Here is a 23,354-nt window from a genome sequence, read left to right on the forward strand (position 1 = left end):
TTACAGGTCCCATCCAACTTGAGATAGTCTATGAGTATGAAAAGGGAGATTAGGGGAGTGAGTTAAAGCCCCTTCCCTCAGAGAAAAGATCCCACTGAGGCAGCACGGGCACCGGCAGACTGCCACAGGCCATGCTCATGAATATTTCAAAATATTCCTCCTGTCAGCAGCTCAGCTGGAGCTGTTCACAGCTGGCTAGGACCAACCTTCAGGAACGGCATCCAGTCCAGAATGAGGAACTTCAGAGGAAAAACCTCCACTTGCTGTAGGGGTTTGTGCCTGTCACTGTCCTTCTTTTGAGTTCACTGTGAATTTGTCTGTTTGAGGATCCACTGATCTCTGCCAGGCCAGGGAGGGAAGAACTACAACACTTAGGCCGAAAAAAAATGAGCCAAATCCCTTTCTACAGGATAACACATTTAAGGTGTGATCTCTAGGGGGTCTCCAGGGCTAGTTGTTCTGAAAAGCTGGTAATAGTCTTTCCTCACCCCTTCAATGAAATAAGAATTGTGTTTCTGTTCTTAATAGGTCATGGGACTCTGCGCTTAACCCACCAACACCACAAGAGTCAGGATATCTGGTCATGCAGTGCAAAACAGCAGCTGTTGAAGCTGTTTGGTGATGCAGAAGCCCCAGAGAAGAGCAGGCAGAACATGCCGGGCTTGTGAAAGGTCCCAGAGCACACGTGCACAGCAGTACAGAAATACCGCTGAAAAGGGAAGGGCTAAGAATATTCTGAATTTCCTCAGCTGCAGTCTGCTGCAGTTCAGGAAAATGACATCATTGCACCACCACGAACACAGGCTCCGTAGGAGTTTGATCTCCTCTGCATACCCCACCCGCTGAGAACTACTTATGGACATGAGTAATCCCTCCCAGCTCCACGGGACTGGTGCCGACGGCAAACTCTTCTCTCAGGAGCAAGCCTTGGTAGTCTCTGGCTCAGTTTGTACTGAGACAAGACACAACCTGGGTCTCGGAGCTGCATCCCAAGTATTCATATTATAAATGAAAATGAGCAGCAGAGCTTGGGTCTGAAGGTTCTTTACCCAGGCCTAAAGATAACTCTCTGCAAGGAGACAGCGTCTATTTAGCGAGCCTGTAATCGCATCACAGATTGGGAATAGGTTAAAAACAGGGATGTAGCAGGTTGGTCGCCAAAAACTACGTTTTTATCCGTTTTGCTTTATTAAGCACAACTGTTGCAATCACATATACTTCCTGAAGTCACTCAGAAAACTACTGATATCCCAAATACTTGCCAAAGACTGCTCCAGACGGGTCAACCTCACGCACTAAGACTCCACCACTCCTCCCCAGTTCGGCCCTGTAAGGGGAACCAGACCTCACCCACAGGTTTTCCTGCCAGCAGCAGTTGGATCCCTGAGCCTCCTGCCCAGCCCCGTAGGTGTTAAATGCCTTGGGAGAAAGGCTACGGCAGGGCAGTGCAGCTGAGCAGCGTAGAGCGCAGCGGGGCCCGCTGGGGGGGACACCCTCGACGGGCACACAACCCCGCAGCCCTCGGTCTTGCTGCAGGGGAGATAAAAAGGAGTTGGTAAGGGGGAACAAGCGCAGTCAGAGTGAAGGTCCTGAACACTCAAGAAAACAAGGGAAATGATGGTATTTGAGGAATCTGCTGGGGAATGAACATCCCAAAGGAAACAAAACCATTAATCGTAGACTTACGGAAGCCATCAAGCAAGAGAAGAACCCGAAAATGTAAAAGAATGCGAAATACCAGATGCAATGGGAATAGAGGTATTGAGCTATAGCGTTTAATCCATTTTTCCAAGTCCAGGCCTGACAGATAGATACACAACATCTTGAAGAACCTGTTTCAGTCTCACAACATACCATTCTCACCTGCCACAGAAAAACTCTTGTGCATGGTAACTGCAACTTGTTTGACCTGGAAACCCAGAAAATGTTTGGACTTGAGACTCTCACATCAGTACAAAGAGGCACTGACCAGGCTCCATTGTGTTTTGAGGACTAAGAAATGATCTCTAAAAGACCAACCTCATTCCAGGACTATAAAACAACCCCTAACAACGACTCACAGCTATGCCTGTCTATTCTTCTATGCTTTCTGTGTAACCACCACGCATCTCATCTGAAGGAGGAAGAATGCAATTTAAAAATTCACCTGTCAGCACCTCTGGAGAGAAATCATCCACATCAATACTATCAGACCACTGTTACCAACCAGCAAAGTCTGGCCTATAGCATTTTAAGCAGTGATTATTGAGTTTTAGTACTTTTTTTAAAAATCTGAAAGCCATGAAGATAAAAAGGGAGTATCTCCTACCATGTGCCAGCTAACACCATGTGTTAAGGTAAAGCACACATGAAAACAGAATGACAAAGTCGTGCAGAAGCTTACTTAAATGCTGTAGCACGTTGTCCTGTATTAAGTTTCATCATAAGAACATTTCTTTAAATATATGCTTAACTTCAAGAAACGTGTTTCAGGAAGCACGGCAGGTAGTTAGCAGACAGCACAGGGAAATCAGTCACAAAAAGCATGTTTGTGGCAATAAAAGACTCCACCACCCCCAATAATTTTATATATATATGTATCTCCCCAAATCTGAGAAAAACAGTTACTCCTCAGAGTAGGATTTAAACCTTGGTAACCAACAGATACCAGCACAGTAACCGTTCAGCCAGCAAGTCAAGTTCGGCACGTTGGCGGCAAGTTTAGAGGCATCTGGGGCCGGGGAACTCCTCTCCCAAGATGTGATGCCGCTGAGATGCACTGGCACTGCCTGGAGCACTCAGCAGGAGCCACAGCTCTGTGTGCAAAATTAATTCACAGCACTATTATGGAAGGAAAGCGAGAGTCATGCCAAACCAAACCCAGCAGCACTACCAGCAGAATGCAAGTGTATGTGTTTTCCCACAGGAGTGCTCCTTCTCCTTCAAAATGTAAAGTTAGAGCATTGTTAAGAGCCTATTAACAACTCAGCAATTCCTAAACACAGTGTTAACATCCAGAGGTACATTTTTTTTCCTTAAGCAATGAACTTTGCATTGTATTTTCATTTAATGCATATTGTCGCGGGACAATGAAGTTCAGTATTTCTGATGGGGACAGGGAAGGCAAGGAAGTGACTTCTCAACTTGATGTTTCGGTAAGAGATTGAAGATTTTCTTGCACCCCTGTTTATAATTCCTACAAGCTGAATTCTTTCTTGGGAGGAGAGGTACTGGGAGAACTTTTAGCTCAGCACTATGTTGAGAATTACAGGCAGAAGAGTCCTCTGCTAAAACTCTGAAAATAGGACTGCGTCCAGGGAAAATACTGCTCCAGCACCTTCGTTAAACAGCCCCAAATCATTTCCTCACATGTGATTTAAGGGTGGAATATTTTAATACAGAATTTGGCAGAAAAGCTTCCATAGGTGTTTCCCATAGTAGTCTGTCCTTCATTCTTCTAAGCATATTTAAAATCAAAATATCTTAAAACAAATTCTCTCAACAACGTCATTTACTGTACAGATAAATAACAAACAACTCAGCTGGCTGCACCTCATGACAGTGCAGAACTTCTTCAGAAGTGGACAAAATACCATAGTAGTTGCCACAGTTACGTTTTTAAACTATAACTGGACCTGGTTTTAGTGTTAGTACCTACCATCATACTCCCCCAAAACATCCACATTATTCATATTTAAGTGTTACACACAAATTACTTAATACAAAAAAAAAAAAAAGGCCAATACATATGTATCTACTTGAAACAGATGAGGAGAATCCTTCTGTAGCATTAAGGTGCTTATTTCTCAGTAGAAAAAGCCCTCTTCATCAGTGGTGGGGGTGCTTTTCCAACATCAAACATCATTTCCAGTGGAGGATTATTAAGACAGCACCAGTCAGGTATGCGGCCTGTCTGGCTGTAATATTCTTTGGACACAGACCGGCTCCCAAGTATGTCCTGAAGTGCTCCAAAAATGGCTCCTACATTATTGGAAAAAAAAAAAAAAAACACCAAACAAAAACTTGCATTAATTTGATGTATCGAATTTCTTTTTCTACTTCCTCCCATCAAGAATCTCAACTATTCTTTTTCAGCTTGGTCTCAAAAATTAAAGGAATGAAAGGATCTCACCACTTCCCTTTTCAGTAGCCCAGCTAGTCCCACATTGCTGCCGTTTTATGTCCCTTGAAAGTAACTAAAAAAAAGAATCATCGAGTCTCTGCTGAGAACGAAACTGGCCTAGCTGACCTGCTTCTTACTACAAAGTTTCCTAGCAGCTTTGATTTTTAAGCACTTCAAACAAACCACCTTGTGTTTAAGGAAATTTCTTCTCCCCAAAAAGGGTGTCACACCATACTCATCAGAAGTCTACACAAGCTGTGAGAAGATTCAGACCACTGCAGCTGACTAGCACTGCCAGCAAAGAAAAGTATCAGAGAACTTGGTGCATATAAATCATTCTTGTTTGCTAATCCTAAAAGTAGACTCAAAAGGTTTTAAAGCTAAAATTTTATAAACATTTACATTTCAAAGCGTACGGAAATAAAATCTACCTTTACAGTTAAAGTTAGTTCCTCATCCATACCAGATGGGCTCAGCTCATTAACTGAAAGTTTAGAAAAGCAGGAACTCTTAACAACCTCAGAACCTGCCTTAAAAGAGTTGCTAGCAACGCAAAGCCCTTCTTTTTTCCCTAACAGCAGCCAAAATCCATTGCAGAGTTGCTGTATTTGTTATTGGCACTGGCGAACAGCACAGGGAGCGAGCAGCCTCCGGCCTCTCCACAGCTCACAGCTCCTCAGACAGTAATTAAACTTGTTTTTTCAATAAGCAGATCTTCCCACAAGCAGCAGGTCTCTTGCTCTGCCTAATTACTTTGTTGGTGCCACCATATGGCCGTAGCCCTGTACTGCACTTGAGCCCACACCTCATCTTCTACATCTCTGTTTCAAACTGCTCATTTAAAGCTCCCATAACCTGCAGCGCTATTCTGCCCTCCAAATGTCCCGGAGGGAGCTTTACTCCACACGGTTTCTTCCAGGAGGGCATAACAATTCCACAGAGCTCCAATGCAGCTTGATTTCAGTAGTTTACCTAATTTTTACTGCTGTTTATTCATTACAAATCCCACTTGGAAGATTTGTTTTTCACTTTGTACCTTTGCTTAACAGTTGTTTTCATTCTTACCTCCCAGCCAGGCCACACAGTTGGGTTTGGCAGGTGGAGTGTGAATTCTGAAGGTTTTAGTAGCAAGTATTTCCTTGTATTTCGGTTTCTCTACCAGGTATCTGATTTCAGCCATGAGCCTGTGAAGGAATCCGGGCAACATAGCGGTGCCTCCAATAACTACCAAGTTCTCTGCCAACTGCTTCCTGGTGTCTATGGGACACTAATGCAAACAGGAATAAAAAAAAAAAACCAAAAACACTTTAAGTGAAGTTGTGTGAACAAGCATTCAAAGGTCTGTAAGAAATTCAGTCTTTCTACGCACTTCAATTGCTGTTTTCTCATACTTACCTGAAACGTAACCAACATAAATTTTTCCCCCAACTTCCCAAGAAAACCAGGCTTAAGGAACTGCTCAGTTGAGGCTTTTATGGGCACACTGAGTCTCTGTAGAGCCCTTCAGCTGAGACAGGTCAAGACAACAGAGGACAGAGGTATCAGTGACAATAATTCCCATGAGTTCTGGGAGATGATGTGCCAGAGAGAGGTGAAGCCTCAACCAGTGCTTTCAGAGAGGGAAAACTGCTACACATGGTACTGACTCTTTTTAGCTCCATGTGGGAGAAAAGTGATAGAAAAGTGTCAGTGGCAGAAAAAGTTTCTGCTGGAGCTTGCCTTAGGCACCAGATAATCCAACCAGAAGACACAAAGGCATGAGAAGACAAAGCTTTGTCAGTTCTGCACCATCCCTTTGAAAAAAATCCCAGCCTGCTGTGGTCCTCTTGTCCAAGGAAAGTCACTGGACAGTATTTAACACTTGGAAATTTAACATTTGTCTTTCCTTTGGCCAAAAAGTGATGCAAGGTAAATGCATAGATGTACAGAGGTGAGGGGTCCAGGCACAGATCTTATTAAACCATTTGTTTTCATAAGGAATTCTAATTGAAATGTTTGTCATGTCATCCAAGCCTATGGCTCTCCAATAAATTATGTCTCAGCAAACTAATTTAAATCACATCAATAACTGCAGGAAGTCAACTTTAATTAACATACATACACCACCACATAATGAAAATTTCCATTTATAGTGGTTTTCTAATGCATGTTTTTCCTAAATATAATAAGAAATGAAGCGTTTGTATATGCCAATAAAATTTTCCGCAATAAATCTAATATACTGCCTGTAATAGAGATGTCCAAATTGATTTTATTCTATCTTAGATAAACCAGCAGTCTGCAGGACTCAAAGTCTAACTCTAAGCAAAACACCTTGAAAAAAGAAGAAACAGAATACTTGTGTCATTTCAGCTTAAGCAGTGTAATTCGTACACTGCCAAATATTAGCTACTTCTTTATCATTACATACATAGAGCCCCACCTCCAAATAAACTCAAGCTAGTTTGTTACTTTTGCTGAGGGGTGAGCACTGCGTCTCCAAAAACTGTCCTAGACACATGGCTGTACACCAAAGAGTAAGAAAACAATCCCAGGGTGGATGACACATGGTGACTTGCTACCCCATGGAAATTCATCACGTGGCAGAACCCTAGGAGTCATGCTGTGCTAAACTTTTTCAACCAATCACAACCTGCAGTCACAAGGGTGTTACTCTAGATAGAGTCATTTATAACAGCAGGTTCTCTAAGGCTGGAGGCATTCAATAAATAGTTTCTAGTATAAAGGTACCTGAATGAGGGAATCTAAGATCAAAGTGGCAACAGATGTCTCTTCATTATCCTGTTCAAACAGTATTTCGACAACAGAGTCTCTGTTGAAAAAACAGGAAATAAGTGTTAAGGAGAAACAATACTACACTATGAGCTAACACTCCCGAGCAGCAGAGCTGGAAATAACTACAGACTTCCTGCTGACAACACATCATCACTTCTTCCCTCATACAGTCCATGCCAACAGGGGAGGAGACAATGCCCCATTTGCTTCACTAAACCTGCCTCATCATGATGCATTAATACTCCATTTCTGCTTCCCCCATCCCTCCAGTCTGTTTGCTCTCATCTTCAACTGAGTGCTCTGGAGAGGCTGACACCTCTTATTATGGGCTTGCACTCTACCCAGCACAAAGCCTTAATTTAAGAGACATTAAAAGCATATGCAAGTGTTCCATTAAAATTCAATTTTATGAAAATTTATGTGCTTTTAGAGTTAAAAATATATTCTCCTAAAGACAAATACTCTGCTATGGTATTTCTCACCTGATGGGGCCAACTACATGGAGAATCTTTTCTCCATCTAAAGGATAGTCCACGTCTGGAGGCGGTGGAGGACGCTAGAAATAAAAACATATGTGCATTATTTTAGAGGCCAAAAAGGCTACATCTAATTCAGAAGACTAGGATAAGCTTCATCCTCCACCCACCTCAGTACTGCCATCGATGTTGAACTTGGCTGCTTGGATTTTCAGCCCACGTTGGAGATCACTCACAAAACAAGTGCGGACTTCATAAAAGAAAAGAAAGGGGCAGAAGAGAGACTCTGTTGGATCCTTTAATTACCAATAAAGACAATAATTCTGCTTAATTTAAAGAACACAGACCTTAGGCCCTTGCTAGTCCAAGACATTATCAAATAAATGCAAAGAAAAAATGGTCTCTACACTTCAGCGGAGTTCAGATTCTATCTAGACCATGAGATTAAATTAAGCTGACACCAAAACTATGCCAGCACAGGCAAGATTTCTTTCTCAGACAAGCTACATAAGATTTAAAGACAGAGGGATGTTACTAATCATGCCTTCGGTTGCCACAAGGTGCCAGGGGTTGTATTCTGCTGTCAAACACACCACTGCGGATCTTGCACTGTGGCTTCAAATGAGACATTGATCATTTTTCAAACAAGCTGTAATCACGCAATATTTTTCCTAGTGCAATTCTTCAGCACTCTAAGAACCCCAGAGGTTTTTTTTTTTCCTCCAGGCAACACTGACAGAGCACAATATCATTTGTATCCCAGCTGTTAGTGTTATTATATATTTATTTATTTGTATCTGGCACAAATGAGTATCTTCTTCATAAACGGCTGTTATAAAGAAACAACCCTTCAATATACAGGCAGTCATAATTTCAACCCTAGCATATTATACCTGGTTCCAAAAGGCTGCATAAAAACCAGAACTGATCAGAAAATTGTGTTCACATCCAGGAATTAGAAAAGCAACTTCCGTTTGACAAAGCACCAGCTGCATTTAAATTATTTTGCATTTGACTGATGGATTTCTTTGTAATTTGGCCCAAGAGATATATACTAGTTGCTATTTTCTACATTTATATATATTTTTATATCTGTTGCATGTGAAACATTACACAGGACTTCATTCAAGTCCTGCCCAAAGATAGACTCTATTTTTTCTGGTGTAAATGTAGTCTTTGACTCATCTTGCTACCTGACTAACACACCAAAATGTCTTTTACACATACTTTTTTTTTTTTTTTTTCAAAACTGACTTTTAGGCAAACTGAGCTTTCCTAGTTAGTTTATAAACAAAATTAACTTAGAATATTCTTATGTCATGATGTTAAGACTGCTTAAATGCTGCATTTGCAACCAAAACATATCTATGATAACAGGTTTTGAACATCCAATCTGCTAACTCTCCCATGCAGAGTACACACTGTACACATTCATACACAGCAAACAAAATGTCAGGAGTTAAAAAACAAAGTTAACCTGACCTGCTGACCGCAGGATAGATCCAATAGTGTACAATCCTCTTTCTGTGCTACTCTACCAAATGTATCTATGAGCTACATCTTAACACATAGGCTAAACCTGAAAGAGGAATCCAACCTGGTTTTGGTTTTGCTTTCAAAGATAAAGAACACTGCAGGTTCTTCCAGTAGGTAAGAAATATGGTAAGCCGAGAAGATAAATTCCTAAAGTATTGCACACTTGTTATTATCATATTCTACTGCACAATTTAATACTAGAGTTCCGTGAAGCAGAAAATTTTACCTTTTATATCCTCTACTATGTCTTCAGGAACTGAGCCTGAAATAAAAAAAAATGACTTAGAACAAAAGCTTTTTAAGTAGAAAGATAATTTAAGAATTGAACTAAGCTTGAATTACATTTGGTACACTAAAGTTTCACTGGCAGCAGTTCTTAAAGATTTCTAAGGAAGAAAGAATATTAAGAAAAGAAATAAAAAGTTTGTCTTCTCTCAAAACAGACTGAAAAATTACTACAGAACTTTTATCTCGGCCTTCATTCAAACCTGCTGTTATGAGTGGCTTATCATAAAAATAATATACTTGTTAAATACAGAGAAAGAAATCATGGAAATAGATCACATAAGATACAGTGAATACTAAACTCATTTCATTGACTGTTAGCATTAATCCAGTGCAAGTTCACAGCACATGTGGTACATCAGTCAGACCTTACCCATCACAGACGGAAGGCTTTGTCCTTTGGCTAATCCCGTATCAACTGTGCACTGCTCCAACAACTGATATTCCAGCTCCCTAAAACATTGCACATTAAGTTAGTTAAAGATGGCAATTAACTCAGGCTGATTCTCTATATTATGCTTAAGGGACAGTATTTATTCCCTTCAGTTACATTCAAAGCAGATCTGATTTTCACAGCTTTTACTACATCAGCAAAAGCCAAACAGTGGTAACTTTAAAAATCAGATGCTGTCACAGCAACAACTATGATTTAAGTCATGTTCAACAGGAATCTTTGCTTGTTAGTCAACGATGCACTTTCACAATTAAATCCTTGGTAACCTGGAATGTATAACTCTGAACTTACTTGTGAATAGCCTTTCCTCCCAGAGGAAGAGAACCCCAGCAGCTCAGAATTGGAATTCCCTCATATATCTACACAAAGATCAGGAAATTCTCCATTTTTGTTATGAGTTTTCAGTCTGCTGGAACTAAATGCTTTTTCCCCTCAACAATCCCTTGCATTAGCTACAGGAAACACTTTATAACTGCTTTTCTCCAAAACTAACTCCTAGTATACAAAGGCTGAAGTTAGGAACCACCCTTCCCAAGTTTTGAGGGAACACAGATTTAACGTGTCAGCTGTGAAGAGATTCCCCAAGTCATGATATCTTACAGTCAAAAGCCAGACTGGCTGATCTGTTCCTATTACTTTTTAGCACACTTGAAGTCTATAAAAGCATCACCTTGTCACAACAGCCATATTGCTGAAAATTTTGTTTGTGTATTATTAAAGGATACAGGCAGCACCAAGCTTTCTGTATATCCACAGTCTAGCACCATGGCAGAATTGATCCCAAGTGTCAGGAGAGACATTAGATGACTTGGAGCAAACAGAACGGAAGGTACCTACATGGAAACCAAAAGGACAATTGACAGAAGGGGGAAAAAGAAACAAACCACCCAAAGCACTCATGTTTCCTACGAATGTCATATTAAAACGAAAACCCAAACAACTGGATCTTGAGGTATCCATTTTTAATTTAGTTTTCAAGGCAGTGTAGTAATGAACAAAATACAACAGGATTCTAAATTCTACGTTCATCTTACTTGTGGTAGAAACCGGTTACCTCAGTAATAATAAGATTTGGAATGGGCTTGTAAGAAAAGATGAGTTCTAAAGTTAACACTTGCTTAAGTAATCTATCAGGTTTCTCATTGTCATTGAAAAGAAATTAAAGAAACTAAAACACAGCTACTTGATATGCTGAATCAAGACTTGAAGATGTGAACAAAGGTGCCAGAAAACCCATAAATGTGTGCCTTATGACAACATACTGTTGCAGACAAACTCACAGAAGTGCCTACTTAAAACACTCTTCCCCAAAGCAATGTGGAAACTCAAGTCAAAATTACAAGAGAATTACTTCATTCTCCCAGAATTCCATAAATCAAGTTTCCTAAATAGCGACAGTTCCTTTAACAAAACATCTTGAAGTGTGAATTAAATGAGGAATTTCAATAAATTCTGCATTTCAGAGCAACATTACCGATACTTAGCCCAGAGACAGAAGTTATAGTATTGACCCTGTATGAATTTGCCACTCTTATTGTTTGCAGCAAATGGAAATACTAGCCAGAGAGAATTAATCTCACATCAGTATTAGCTGGCTTCTTAACAAGTTACAAAGTCTCTCCATCAAAATATGACTTTTCAAGTCACGAGTCATTTTTGCCAATCAATTCTGCATGGGAGTGCTTTATCTGAAATGTATTTCTTTCATGTAAGTGGATTAGGAAAAAAAAACCCACAACAAATCACTCAAATCTTTCAGCAATTTCAAGTCACCAGAAAATTTTATCAATAGTAGGAAAGAATTATGCAGAAGTTTAAGATTAGTTGGTAAACTGTGTTGTGGAAACGCAGTGAAGAAGTACTGCAGACAAACTAGTTTCACCACTTTTTATAGAAGACCTTTAACCTTTGTTCTATCTGAATTGAAGAAGTATGGATTCACCTTCCAAAACATTTCCCGTTAGAACTAAGGGAGAATTAGGTTCAGACTTTTCTTCAAAAAGACTGATATAGCAGAGAGGATAATAAACTTCAGGTAAGCTCTTATCTAAATCAGAACAGCCAGAGGTTAGATGTGCTAGGCAAATGTATTGACTCTGGTAGAAGTAATGAGATTTGCTGACAGAGCACTAAAAAGTGTTTAAATATAAATTCTGGCTTCAGGCAGTGCTCAATGGGGATTATTGGATCTGTCTGGAACAGCACAATGTGAACTGTATTTTCGTACAAGCCAGAGAAACCTTTCAGATTCTTGTTAATAGCCTCTGTTTTGTGGCCTTATGAACAGTCAGAATGGAACAAAAATGGCCTTTAGTCCAATCTCCAAGCCCTACTTCCCCAGACGACCATCAGCTTTTTTTCACTTTCTTTCTGCCTGTCTTTTGGCATTATTTTAATTTCTTTGTCTACATCTGGTACTGACTGTAAGTAAAATTTCTACCAGCAAGAGCTGCACTGAGCACATACAGTAGTTATGTTAAACACGTACCTCAAAATGCTTGAAAAGGACTCTTGTGAGCGTGTCTCTGAAGTGTGTAGGGCACAAGACAGATTCTATGATCACAACACGACGGTCCCTGGGATTCACCAGCAGATGTCTAAAAAAGCCAAGACGTGTAAAACAAAGCTGGTAAGTTTAAGTATGTATTGTGAGACTTACCTTATTTTCATATTCCATTCTCCTCAAAAGTCCTAAAAATTTGCATTTAGATAGCATTTTCTACAGCAGATCCCAAAGTCTCTTCCCTGAATTTAAAAAAAACCAACACTTTCCTGAAAGAAAGTTAGGAAACTGAGTTACAAAAAACAAGTTATAGAGCTATCTGCAAGCAGGCTGCGGTTTTGAATATCCATTATACATTTCTAAATCAAGATAAGGAAATGCATCATAGGCAGGTATAACAATGGCTTGTCCACTGTCATACGGTGTGTCCATAAAAGAGGAAGAACGATGATACAGATGTCCCGATTTCTATTACAAAGCGGTGATCAACGACAGGAAAAAAACCCAACCACCCACACCAGAAGATCTGAGGCACAGAAATTAAGTACTTGTTTTGTTGTGTCAAGTGATAATTTTTACCATGTAAAAATAAGGATTGGAAGAAAAAAGACTAAGTCCAACTTCATTATTCACTAATGACACTAAAAATACAATTAAAAGATGTATTACTGGTAAGATTCCTCCTTCCAAACCACTGGCATGTGGAGACAGCTCTGCACCAATACAGGATGAGCTTCAGCCCTACCAAAATCAGCTTAATTTAATTAATGACTTTCCCCCATTAAGACTTTTTTGAGTGCCACAGCTAAAAGGCAACTTATCAAATACTTTTTATTTCTAGAGAGCAACTGATGCTGCAGGACACTAACTGTTTGTAATATAACCTGAATCTCAGCACCACTGAATTTCTCCTGCAAAAACACAGCCAGGCAGCCACCTGCACAATATTGTTTCTGTTTTCTTACTCTGCTAGAGGGCAAACTCCAGTCCCATGTGCAATACCTCCCGAAGTACTTGGAAAAGAGCCACGGAAGGTCTGAATAACTAATGTCCAAGTATCTCTTACCTGAAATACAGCATATGGATAAATTCCTTCAGATATGAATACAGCTCTTCTGTATTAATATTATACTGAACAACTTTGATAGGCTGTGAAGTAAAAATATCCAGTCAGCTTAAATACTAGGTAGTGATTATATACAAGAAATATATACATGATATATAAAGAAATATATATATATTTGAGATATATATGATATATATATGAGCTAATACATTACATCTGAACATATATAGTCTGAAATACTCACTCTTCCCTAATTTGCTCTATGTCCTTAACAATGCATCTCATAAACTCACCCTATAACTAAACTCCAGAGTTTACTCATGCTAATTTTTCGTACTGGTAACTTATCTCAACATTAGTTTTCCAAAGCTGCCATCCTCTACTACAAGAAAAAAAGAAAAAAAAGCATAGCTAGGCTAAGAAATTTCTCAATAAATGTCCCAAACATAAGCTGCATGGGTGATGAGTACCAGTAACATCAGCACTAGTATCACACTTACTTGTATCCAGTTACTGTCTTTTAATAGCAGCAGTTACAAGATCATGAAAAATAGCTTATTATGGACAGGAAACACAGTGCAAATTCTTTCTATGCCATAACATACCAAACATTATAAAAGGTAAAACAGTTCAGGTAAAATAAGTTTACCTTTGCGACATCAGGTTTCTTTATTTCACTAGGAATAATGCATCTTGGTCCTGTTTCTCCTGCAAAACCACACCTAAAATAAAATGTTGAAAACCGTATTACTTGAAGTCACTATTTAACACACTGGGCCTAGGAATCATCAAAGAGTAATTAATTAGGGATACTTCTGTGACTGCAAAGAGGTGTTTTGCATATAGCTTTTCTATCTAGACACTTTGAATGAGAAAGGTTTTGTATCTTTTTATTGAATCCCTCTCAGCTGCGTTAAACAAAACAAGTTTTCTTCAATTCTGTAAGGACTGTAATGCTCAACTCTGATGTGCCTCCTACTTTCCATGAGCACAGTTTTCTGTTTATCATCATCCACCTGCAAACTTCCTTACTGTCCAATTTCCAGAGAAATACCTTCCCTCATCCTCCATGCGGGGCCAGTTTTCACTGAAGCTCCCAGTAAACACAGGCAAGGTTAAGTTATCATTTCCTCTTTAAATCCTCGTCTTCTGTGACATTTATTTAGAAGAAACAAAAGACAAAGACGTAATGACCACAGTCATGCAGGTCCTATGGCCTATTTCACTGCGACCAGCAAATTCCATTGACACTTTTTTCCTATTTCCAGCATTGAAATGCATTCCCTTCACAAGCATCCTGGGTGATTTAAGGTATTACTGCCTCAAGACAACTGGTTGTTACTCCAGGCCTCCTGACAAAACATGAGGGCTCTGCATCCAACTTAGATGCAACATAATAAAAACAGCAGCAACCCCAAACCGAACTTTTCAGAAACCCCTCTGGTTTTCATAAAGCAATTGCACCTTAAAAGACACAAGAACCATGGACTGAAGAAGGCAAATTAAAAACAAAAGTCAAGATTTGATTTTAAGAAACTCAGTGTTTGACATTTGTTCCACCACTGCCACCTCCACTAATTACAAAACTCAGAAGAAAACTATGGTAAAAAACTCTAGTAGAAACCTATAAAGCTGCTGGACTTCGAGTACTTTTAATATAAAGGTCAGTTAATACTTTATTTTGGTATAAGGCAACTGTGTTTCTTCAGATCATTTAAGAAAAAAATCTTAAAATAGACATAATTCAGAATTTAATTTTTTTCTTTGGTGTCCCAAACAGACTTGTGCAGTCCCAGTGTGTATATGCAGTTGTCCTTGTCTGTCATCCTGATAACTTCTGCATTTTTGGTGAATTTCAGCCTTATTTTGAAAAGAACAGATATCTTTCATGTAATTAAGTTGCTATCTTACAAGGATGAGGCTGGAAATAGACCTTAAGGTCACACTATTCAGGGGAAATGCTTTTCCATGAGAGCATTTTATTAGACAACTAATGCCCATGAGATAAAACCTCACAAGCAACCCAAATTTGGAAAAAGCCTGCAATCAGCAACACGACATGAATCCACAAAAAGCCATTCCTGGAAGCGCTTGTTTCCATCCACGAAGGCTTTGTTAAATCCTCTCCATAATCACACTGCAGCTATTTCCAGGTAACGAAGCCTGCCTGCTGGTCTGCAATTACAGAGTCACTTGAAAAAAAAGGCAAGTACAACTTAATACAAAACCAACTTTCACAGCAATACAAATACAAAACAAACAACGCCTGTCTCTTTAGAGAAGCAGAGACATCCCTAGCACTTCAAGCAGGTAAAAGCATCCACATGGACACAACCGCAGATGTGGGCCTCGCCTAAAAAGCCTGGCATACATCTGAAGAGGTGTTTTTCCTGAAATATCTTTTATCGGTGTGCAAGCTGCCTCTCCGAGCCATAAGAGCCCAGGAAGCATTTCCAGAGTATTTTAAGCCCAGATGCACGGCCGGATTGCTTGAACAGCTCCTTTCCCCTCACGAGCGTGAGGGGAATTGGGGTTCTAATATATATTGGGGTGTTTTGATATGGGGCGGGCAGAGACATGGCTACATTTTTGGCCCATCACATAAATTACTAAATACTGAGCATTTCTCCTTCCATCTCGAAACACCTTTTGTTTAATCTAAAACACGGGACTTAAAAATAAGGCTGCAGTTGTCGGCTCTGTACCACGCAGATCACCACAGAGAGAGGGTGAGGCGAGAAAAAACAGTTATCCATCCCGACGGCAGGCCAGGCCCGCCCGGCAGCCGCGACACCGGCTCCACGGCGAAGCCTGACGCGACAGAAAGGGGGCTCGGCGGAGCGGGAAGAGCGGTGCCACTCACTTGGTGAAGGCCTCGCCCAGGTCTATCACCACGGCGGTCTTCTCCCCGCCACTGCCCAGACCCTCATAGAGCGGCATCGCGGCCTCCCTTCACCTCAGGCGGCGGCGGCGGCGGCGCGCGGGGCCTTCCTCCCGCCCGGCGCGGCCCGATGGGGCCTTTCTCCTCCCCGGCGCGCCGGGCTGCCCGCGGCGCCTGTCCGCACCCCCGCCGCCCCCCGCCGCGCCCCCGCGCACCGCCGCCGCCTGCCCCCCGCCTCGCAGCGGTCCGAGAGGGCCGGGAGCGCTCAGACGGCGGCGGCGTGCGCGGAGCTGCGCGGCTTTCCCTCAGCCTCGCCCCGGCGGCGGGCAGGGCCTCTGCGAGGGAGAAGGGCTGGATGGGGGCCCTGAGGTGCTGCCGGGTGACCCGGGTGCTGGCGCCAAGGAGGCGGGGGTGGGGGGGGGTGGGCGTTGGTTGTGAGCAGGCCCAGCGCTGGGACTTCTACCCGAGAAAAATGGCAGCAGCGCCCGGAGCTGGTCAAGCATAAAGCCACGCTGAAGAGGCTGTGCCCTAGGGATGCGTTAATTCATACTGTGCAGCTCGTTTCTGAGGGGCCAGGCATCGCCTGTCAGCGCCATCTAACCGTGCATCAAACGATCATCTGTGTCTTCCCAAAACTCCCGCAAAAGCATAAACCCACCACGGGGCCTGCGGTGCGTGCACTGGCTGCCACGACATTTAATGCAAGAGCAATATAATACAAGGCTGAACGCGGAGGTACCCTTAGGGTACAGTATCCTTCCTCTCAAACAGAAATAAAATGTCTCAGGGGGCAAAAAAGCCCCATCTCACTGCTCCAGGAGAGTGGTGGTTAGGAGTAAAGGCAGGAGCTTGCAAATACAGTGAGGATAGAAATAATAAAACCCAGCATGGTAACCTGTGCTTTCAAGACTGGGTCACCCATGTCTGGTGATCAGAGGTAACAGGTCAGCTATAGTGGGAGTCAACTGGTAGGATAAAAGTGCTAAAAATTTAATTTAAATTAGTTCAATTTTAGCCACTTCCATGAAAGCGTACAATACAGCTAAGTGCTGCCTTCATCTGTCTTTTTTGAAGTGGGGAATTTATTGCTGTTCAGATTTCCAAAATCACAGAGCCACACCACAAGACACATTGTGCAGAGGTTGTGAGAGCGCTGCATTATCTCAAATCCTCACAAAATAACAGGCTGTTGAAACCAAGATCTCAGTTTTGGAGCAAAAAATAAGTGGTGTTTGTATGCAAGCATGTATGTGCCCACATGTTACAATAAAAGGCATTGACTCAGTGCTGAGGTTTTAACCCCATCAAAGTTAGGAAATGTTAAGTTTTTCTAAATAATCTTCATCTCCGTGTTGTAGCTACATGTCAGCTCTGCTACAGGTGAGGTCTGTCACCACTTGTTTGCAAGTAAGTTATTCAAAGCGACTGAAATACACAACCTTGCTTAGATGGTATTGACATTTCTGGTCTGGACCTAGCCATGTCATGAAAGCACCTTAGCGTGAGTTTTTGGGAATGGGTTCTATAAGTACCTCAGGGTGTGGATGAAGAGACAGTTATCCAAAACCAGACTGAAGAGAGGAAAAGTACATGCCAAAAGGCAGCATGTGAAAGTCCCCCAAGAATTACCACACCCCACAGGCTAGCAGTCCGGCTGAATCTGCCTGTAATAAACTCAGGACACCACAAGTTTGCTGCAGCTGTGCAAGGCTCCAGCATCAGCAATGGGTTGTCTAACTCCGACTGCATCTGCAAAGGCGGTGGCTGCACAAACAAGAGGATTATCTGTATTTCACCCGATGAAACAAGGCGCCCTTTGAGGGACTTGGCAAACACCCACCTAGAAGCCATTGGCGCATCAGTACGAGCCTCTGTTTCTGGGCAAATAGCTGGGAGTGGCCTTCCAACTGTTGCTCCAGCTGGAAAACTGAGAGAGGGCATGTGTGCCTGAGCAAAGTGTGTGATCAGTTATCTACTATTAATAACAGCTGGACTCTATTAATAGTAAGATCTTAATCAATAGAACGTGTTCTGATGAATATTGTTTGTGGTATGTGTCTCACTGTGACTTGATCCCTTAGCTGGGAAAAGGGAGTTTATAACAGATGTTGGCCTGTGTAATGAAAATTTGGGATCACTCGAGAAAGATATTGCTAATGCTTATCCCACTGCCAACAGCCACCTCCTTTCCCCTACCAATCTTCCCGTTCTCCTTGCCCCATGATAACCACACCTGTAAAACCAGCTGCAATTCAGCCCTTTTTTATACATGCCCAGGAGTGTAACTGTGGCCCTGGTCATGTCCCCAAAAAATCTGTCACAGGGTATTTACAATTTCTTCTTCAGGGAAGCAAAATAAATATTGAAAAAGCTATTAACTGGTGAGTTGGGTCTAGACATTTGCTCATTGCCAGACAGGCAAGCCAAGGAGCCTTGAGTGCATGCATCCAGGAGGACAAGGGCTCTGAGGAAGCAAGAGGATTTCAGGGTAGGCTGTCGTCACACTGATGTGCTCTGTTGTTGCGGAACCCAAACTCCCTGAGCCGTGAGCCGCTGTAGCCGTCTGTAGATGCTATGCTTTTCACATACTCTGCGGCAGTGCTGTTGTCCCACATCCACCCTTTCTATTTAAGATCTGTGAAGGTGGAGGTGTGTGGGAGAGTCGGACGATGAGTGGGAGTGATGTGAGACACCAAAAGCTGTCGCTGCTACCATCTGCTTTGTCGCCTGAGCAAACCTCTGCGCTAGCCCATCATTGGGATTAGCAGCTCTACAGAACCCCCTTTCTCTTCTGCTTCTGTGACAGCCTTGTCACCTTCCCCCTAAGTTCTAGTCTCCCTAAACTCACCTGGGTCACAAAGTGGGATCAAGAGTGTGGAGCTGAGAAGAGAAGGTCCGCATGTGTGTGGAGCAGGGGGGCAGACCAGAGGAGATGAAGCAGATGGGGCATCCTGTAAGGGCTCTGTATATCTGGAGGACATGCAAGGAATCCAGGTAGTGCAGAGCGAATGCAAGAAAGGTGTGAAGAAGGGGAACTCAGGGGAGACTCCTTGCAAAGCCCTTACATCCCTCATAAATCCCATATATCTCTCCTTCAGATACTATCCCACAACTCAATACGAGTCCGTGCACTCCTCATATGACCCATCGCCAGCTTCCCATCCTGTCAGCTACCTCTCCGTGGAGAGGAAAACCGAGGAGCAAGAAGAAGGCTGTAGTGATGATGTGAGATGCAGAAACAGTGATGGGACCAGCACAAAAGCAGTGAGTTCTGGAGGAGGAGGAATCATTGCCAAGGCAGCAGCGGAGGATGGCGACACATGGAAAAATAAACAAACAAAAGCCTGTAGCAATTAAACATTCCGACACGGAGTTCAAATTGCCTTGTGATGTTGTGTGGTTTTATGTTTTTAATGTTTTGGGATTTTTTTATGGTTAGTATTTTATGCCCTTCCAGAATATGGAAATGCAGCTGAACTTTAAAGAATATGCAAACAATGATGCCCGAAAATATGTTTAAATGTCATTCTCACAACAGATCCTCAACTCTGTCATGTCTGAGCAATACCCCAGTGTACCAAGAATATGCAGTCAGTTAGAATTACACCTGACTGAGCTGGGAATTATATTCAAGAAGCTTTTCTCTGTTGGGGCTTTCTGTCAGGGAAATGATCCTGGAATTCCCTAAGTTACTACCTGGAGTGCTGTCTGCCATCACTGGTTCTTTCAAGGGCAGCAGGAGGGGAGATGCGCGGTTACTGGGCCTGCTGAGAATATGTTCTCGCTGACATATGAATTCCCATTCTTTTAAATGCTATAAAATGCTCCTGAATATGTCTGTGATAGGGGTCTTACAAAGACATAATATAATATACTTAATGTTGTTGCTCTTGAAAAACTTAAAGCCTGAAAATTGGAGTAAAAGTTAGATAATATATGATTAATGTAAAGTCTAAGCATGATGTTTTCATCACCTGTTTCAACCTCAAATCTCACCTGTTTACAATATCTTACTGTGCCATAATGACATGTTTACAACACTATGCTTACGTTTTAAATTCAGTGTTTTATGTAAAAATAATGACTTAGATGTTTTACAAAAATCACAGGCCCTACTTGAAATACACAGCGCATCACTTCTTCGTAAATGTATTATCACTGGGTTAGGAAAGATCAGAGTTTACTGCTAATCACATCACTGTCTTTATAGTCCATTGGAAATCTTTTCTTAAATTACATTAATCAATCACAGTTAACATGAGTTCTGAAATGCAAGCTGCAGCTTAAAAGTGGCTTAATTTAATGGATGGTCTTTCCAGAGCCTAACAGTTATTGATAATAGAAGCCAGAGACTTAGAAATGTGCCAGGGTTTCATAACAAAATCCATCCACGCCATGCTAGTTTAATCAAGGAAGCTGCTTGCATAATGTGAAAAGCGCTCGTGCTCTCCCGAATATGTAACTGTTGAAGAAACAGATGGTGATGCTAACCCGTAAGAATCAAACTATAAATACATTCAAGATAACAATACAAATGAAGATAATTATTCACTGTGTAAGGAGATGGTAGGACAATTAAGCCAGCTAGTAAGCAGAAGGTCGAGGGGAGTAAAAAGCAGGATCTCCCTAACACAATAAAAAATTATTGCCTGAATGCAGCCAGTTCCTGCAACTCTTGGGAGCGGTGATATCCTCTGACAAGCAAGGAGGAGGTCGCATAAGTATATAAAAATGCAAGAAATTAACAGTAGCCCATCAAAATCAGTGAAAACTCTCTGATTTATATAAAATTTATAGGACAATTTATTTTGGCTAATGCAGTCTTTTTTTTTTTTTTTTTTTTTTTCCCCAATACTCTGTTGGTATTCAAGCCACTGGCAGCAAAAAATCTTTTCAAATCTCATGCAGATGCATTATTATCATAGAATCATAGAAAGGTTTGGGTTGGAAGGGATCTTTAAGATCATCTAGTTCCAAACCCCCTGCCCCAGGCAGGGACACCTTCCACTAGCCCAGGTTGCCCAAAGCCCCGTCCAACCTGACCTTGAACACTGCCAGGGAGGGGGCAGCCACAGCTTCTCTGGGCAACCTGTGCCAGTGTCTCACCACCCTCACAGGGAAGAATTTCTTCCTTACATCTAATCTAAATCTCCCCTCTGTCAGTTTAAAACTCTTATCCCTAGTCCTATCCCTACACCCCTGATCAAGAGTCCCTCCTCCCTTTCCTACAGCCCCTTTAACTCCTGGGAGGCCGCTCTAAGGTCTCCCCGGAGCCTTCTCTTCCCCAGCTGAACCCCCCCAACTCTCTCAGCCTGTCCTCACAGGGGAGGTGCTCCAGCACCCCAAACATCTTCACGGCCTCCTCTGGACCTGCTCCAACAGAGCAGCACCATGTGCTCATCTGCAAGGAGCGGTGGTGAAAGCGATGCTGGTGCCTCGAGGTGGCAGCTACAGAACTATCCTGGAGGGTTAAAAGGGAACATTTTTCATCAAGAAAATGACTTTTCTGTACAAGTCCTGAAATACAGCAGCTCTCAGTTGAATTAATCCCTGCAGTGCACTTGCAAACATTGAAAACATAAAAGAATGTGACCTGCAGCATAAACACTGCAGGCCCGAATGGGTACGGCAAGGAGGCATCATGCCCAGCTAATATTCTGTTCCCTTTAATGCCGAAATTCCTATCTGAACCCCTGCAGAGACTCAGATTTCAGCTGAACCCTATGCATATTTCAACAGCAAAGCATTATTATTATTTCTTGGTCATAAAATAGTCAGTCAGTCTTTTGTGCCCCTACATTGGATGACTTAGTATGTGTACTTGCTTTTAAGCCTCCTTAATCCCTATATACAGGCTAACTGAGGCATGTACCCATTTTTTCTCACAAAATCTGATAGTTGCATTCTTAGGGCCAGCTTTAGACATAATAAAAGAGCAAGGCAGTGCTAGGTTAACAGTTGGATTTGATGATCTTAAAGGTCTTTTCCAACCTAAATGATTCTATGATTCTCTGATTCTATGATCTGTTGTAGCTTCTGAAGCTCACAGAGTGTCTCCTCACCTTTTTCCAGCACATGGATCCAAGGGGATCCACTTATCAGCTCTCCAAAAGGAGAAAGAGGAGGGAAGGCCATAGTCTTTCTACTGCTTGGGGTTCTGTTAACAGCTGGGCCTGGTTCCTGCTGTAGGATTCCAGCTTACTTGATTTGAGTATTTCCAACACAGAAATGTGTATTTCTCTGCTCATAACCATCCAAAATGTTGTCTGTACTGCCCTAAAATTCCCCACAAAGGGGAATAATGGAAACACTGGTGGTGTCTGGATGGAGAGCATCGCTGATTCACACTAAAACACAGTTCACCTCCCACCCAGACATCCTGATACTGCATGTTACCCGTGGCAAAGACCCTGTTCGTCCCTGTGGTGGGGGCTTTCAGCCCCTCTGCACTAGTTTAGTAAAGGGCTATACGGTGAATGATGGAGTGGCAGTACTGAAACTGCACTTCTTTAAAACCTGTGGATCCAGGGGTTTGGTTTAACCTCAAGTTTTGAGAAGCAAAAGAAAGCCGAAGTTTTCAAAGTCCCTCTGAACAACTATATTTAAGATGTTCAAGAAGCTGAGAGTTTAATGTCAGAACAGTGCTTAGGGTTAGCTTGCTTTGGGGTGGTGTGTCAAGTGCTTTTTTTATTGCCAGCCTAATTTTATAGTGGAGTATGTAGGACGGGGGGAAAAAATATCCAAGTGCTACAGGGAATTGACAGATGGTTCACGTTTTAGCTGAGACTCCAATATGCATGGGGATGGCTTCCTCAGCACTTTATTTCTGGGAAAATTGTAATATGCAGTGTACTTTGATATTAACTGCATTGATTTTGTTAAAGGATATGAAAAGGAGCAAGGGCTGTGCCGGTTTCAGTTATGGAGGTGAGCACTGGTCCTCCTGGGCTGTATTCCCAGAGCAACTGCAACTGATTCCCATGACCTTGGACCAGTCAGCAAAAGCCTGGTTCTACTCTGAAAAGTGACTGTGTAAAAATGGCACTTTCCTACTCAGCAGATCTGGTTGCTGTGTGCTCTCCAAGTCACATCTGCTGACTTTAGTGACAAAAATAAGTTTTTACGGCTTTCCTGCTCTGTGAGCACTGCAGAATCACAAGAGCTGGGGAAGCAGAAGCTGGATTCTCTGCCTCCTTGTAGGAGTAATTACTGCAAATCACAGCCAGCAGTGGGGCTGCACTGGCATCGCTTGGCCTTGCACAGCTTTTCTGCTAGT

At 42.1% G+C, this 23,354-nt stretch overlaps 1 protein-coding gene across 2 annotated transcripts; it reads right to left on the reverse strand.

Moving 5' to 3' along the window:
- Positions 1 to 1,750: 1,750 nt before the first annotated feature.
- ACTR10 (actin related protein 10) lies at positions 1,751 to 16,212 on the reverse strand. Of its 2 annotated transcripts, XM_074821020.1 has the most exons (14): positions 16,061 to 16,212; positions 13,847 to 13,919; positions 13,198 to 13,280; positions 12,117 to 12,225; positions 10,354 to 10,461; positions 9,920 to 9,987; positions 9,548 to 9,627; positions 9,116 to 9,151; positions 7,524 to 7,603; positions 7,360 to 7,433; positions 6,833 to 6,914; positions 5,168 to 5,369; positions 3,738 to 3,960; positions 1,751 to 2,795 (listed from the first exon to the last, which is right to left on the reverse strand). In XM_074821020.1, the coding sequence occupies exons 1-13, from the start codon at positions 16,135 to 16,137 to the stop codon at positions 3,779 to 3,781; spliced, it is 1,254 nt and encodes a 417-aa protein (XP_074677121.1). In that variant the 5' UTR covers positions 16,138 to 16,212; the 3' UTR covers positions 1,751 to 2,795; positions 3,738 to 3,778. The 2 variants fall into 2 exon arrangements, with proteins under 2 accessions (XP_074677121.1, XP_074677119.1); XM_074821018.1 differs by having other exon boundaries at positions 1,751 to 3,960.
- Positions 16,213 to 23,354: the final 7,142 nt, after the last annotated feature.

This window comes from Strix aluco, chromosome 4 (assembly GCF_031877795.1).
Source record: "Strix aluco isolate bStrAlu1 chromosome 4, bStrAlu1.hap1, whole genome shotgun sequence".
Taxonomy (NCBI): domain Eukaryota; kingdom Metazoa; phylum Chordata; class Aves; order Strigiformes; family Strigidae; genus Strix; species Strix aluco.

Excerpts from the sequence above, each read along its gene's own strand:
- ACTR10 (XM_074821020.1), bottom strand. The coding sequence starts at position 16,137 with ATGCCGCTCTATGAGGGTCTGGGCAGTGGCGGGGAGAAGACCGCCGTG. Across the intron at positions 13,281-13,846 it reads AGAAACCTGATGTCGCAAAG|CCTATCAAAGTTGTTCAGTA; the intron begins GTAAACTTATTT and ends TTTACTTCACAG. Across the intron at positions 12,226-13,197 it reads ATCCATATGCTGTATTTCAG|ACATCTGCTGGTGAATCCCA; the intron begins GTAAGAGATACT and ends TGGCTTTTTTAG.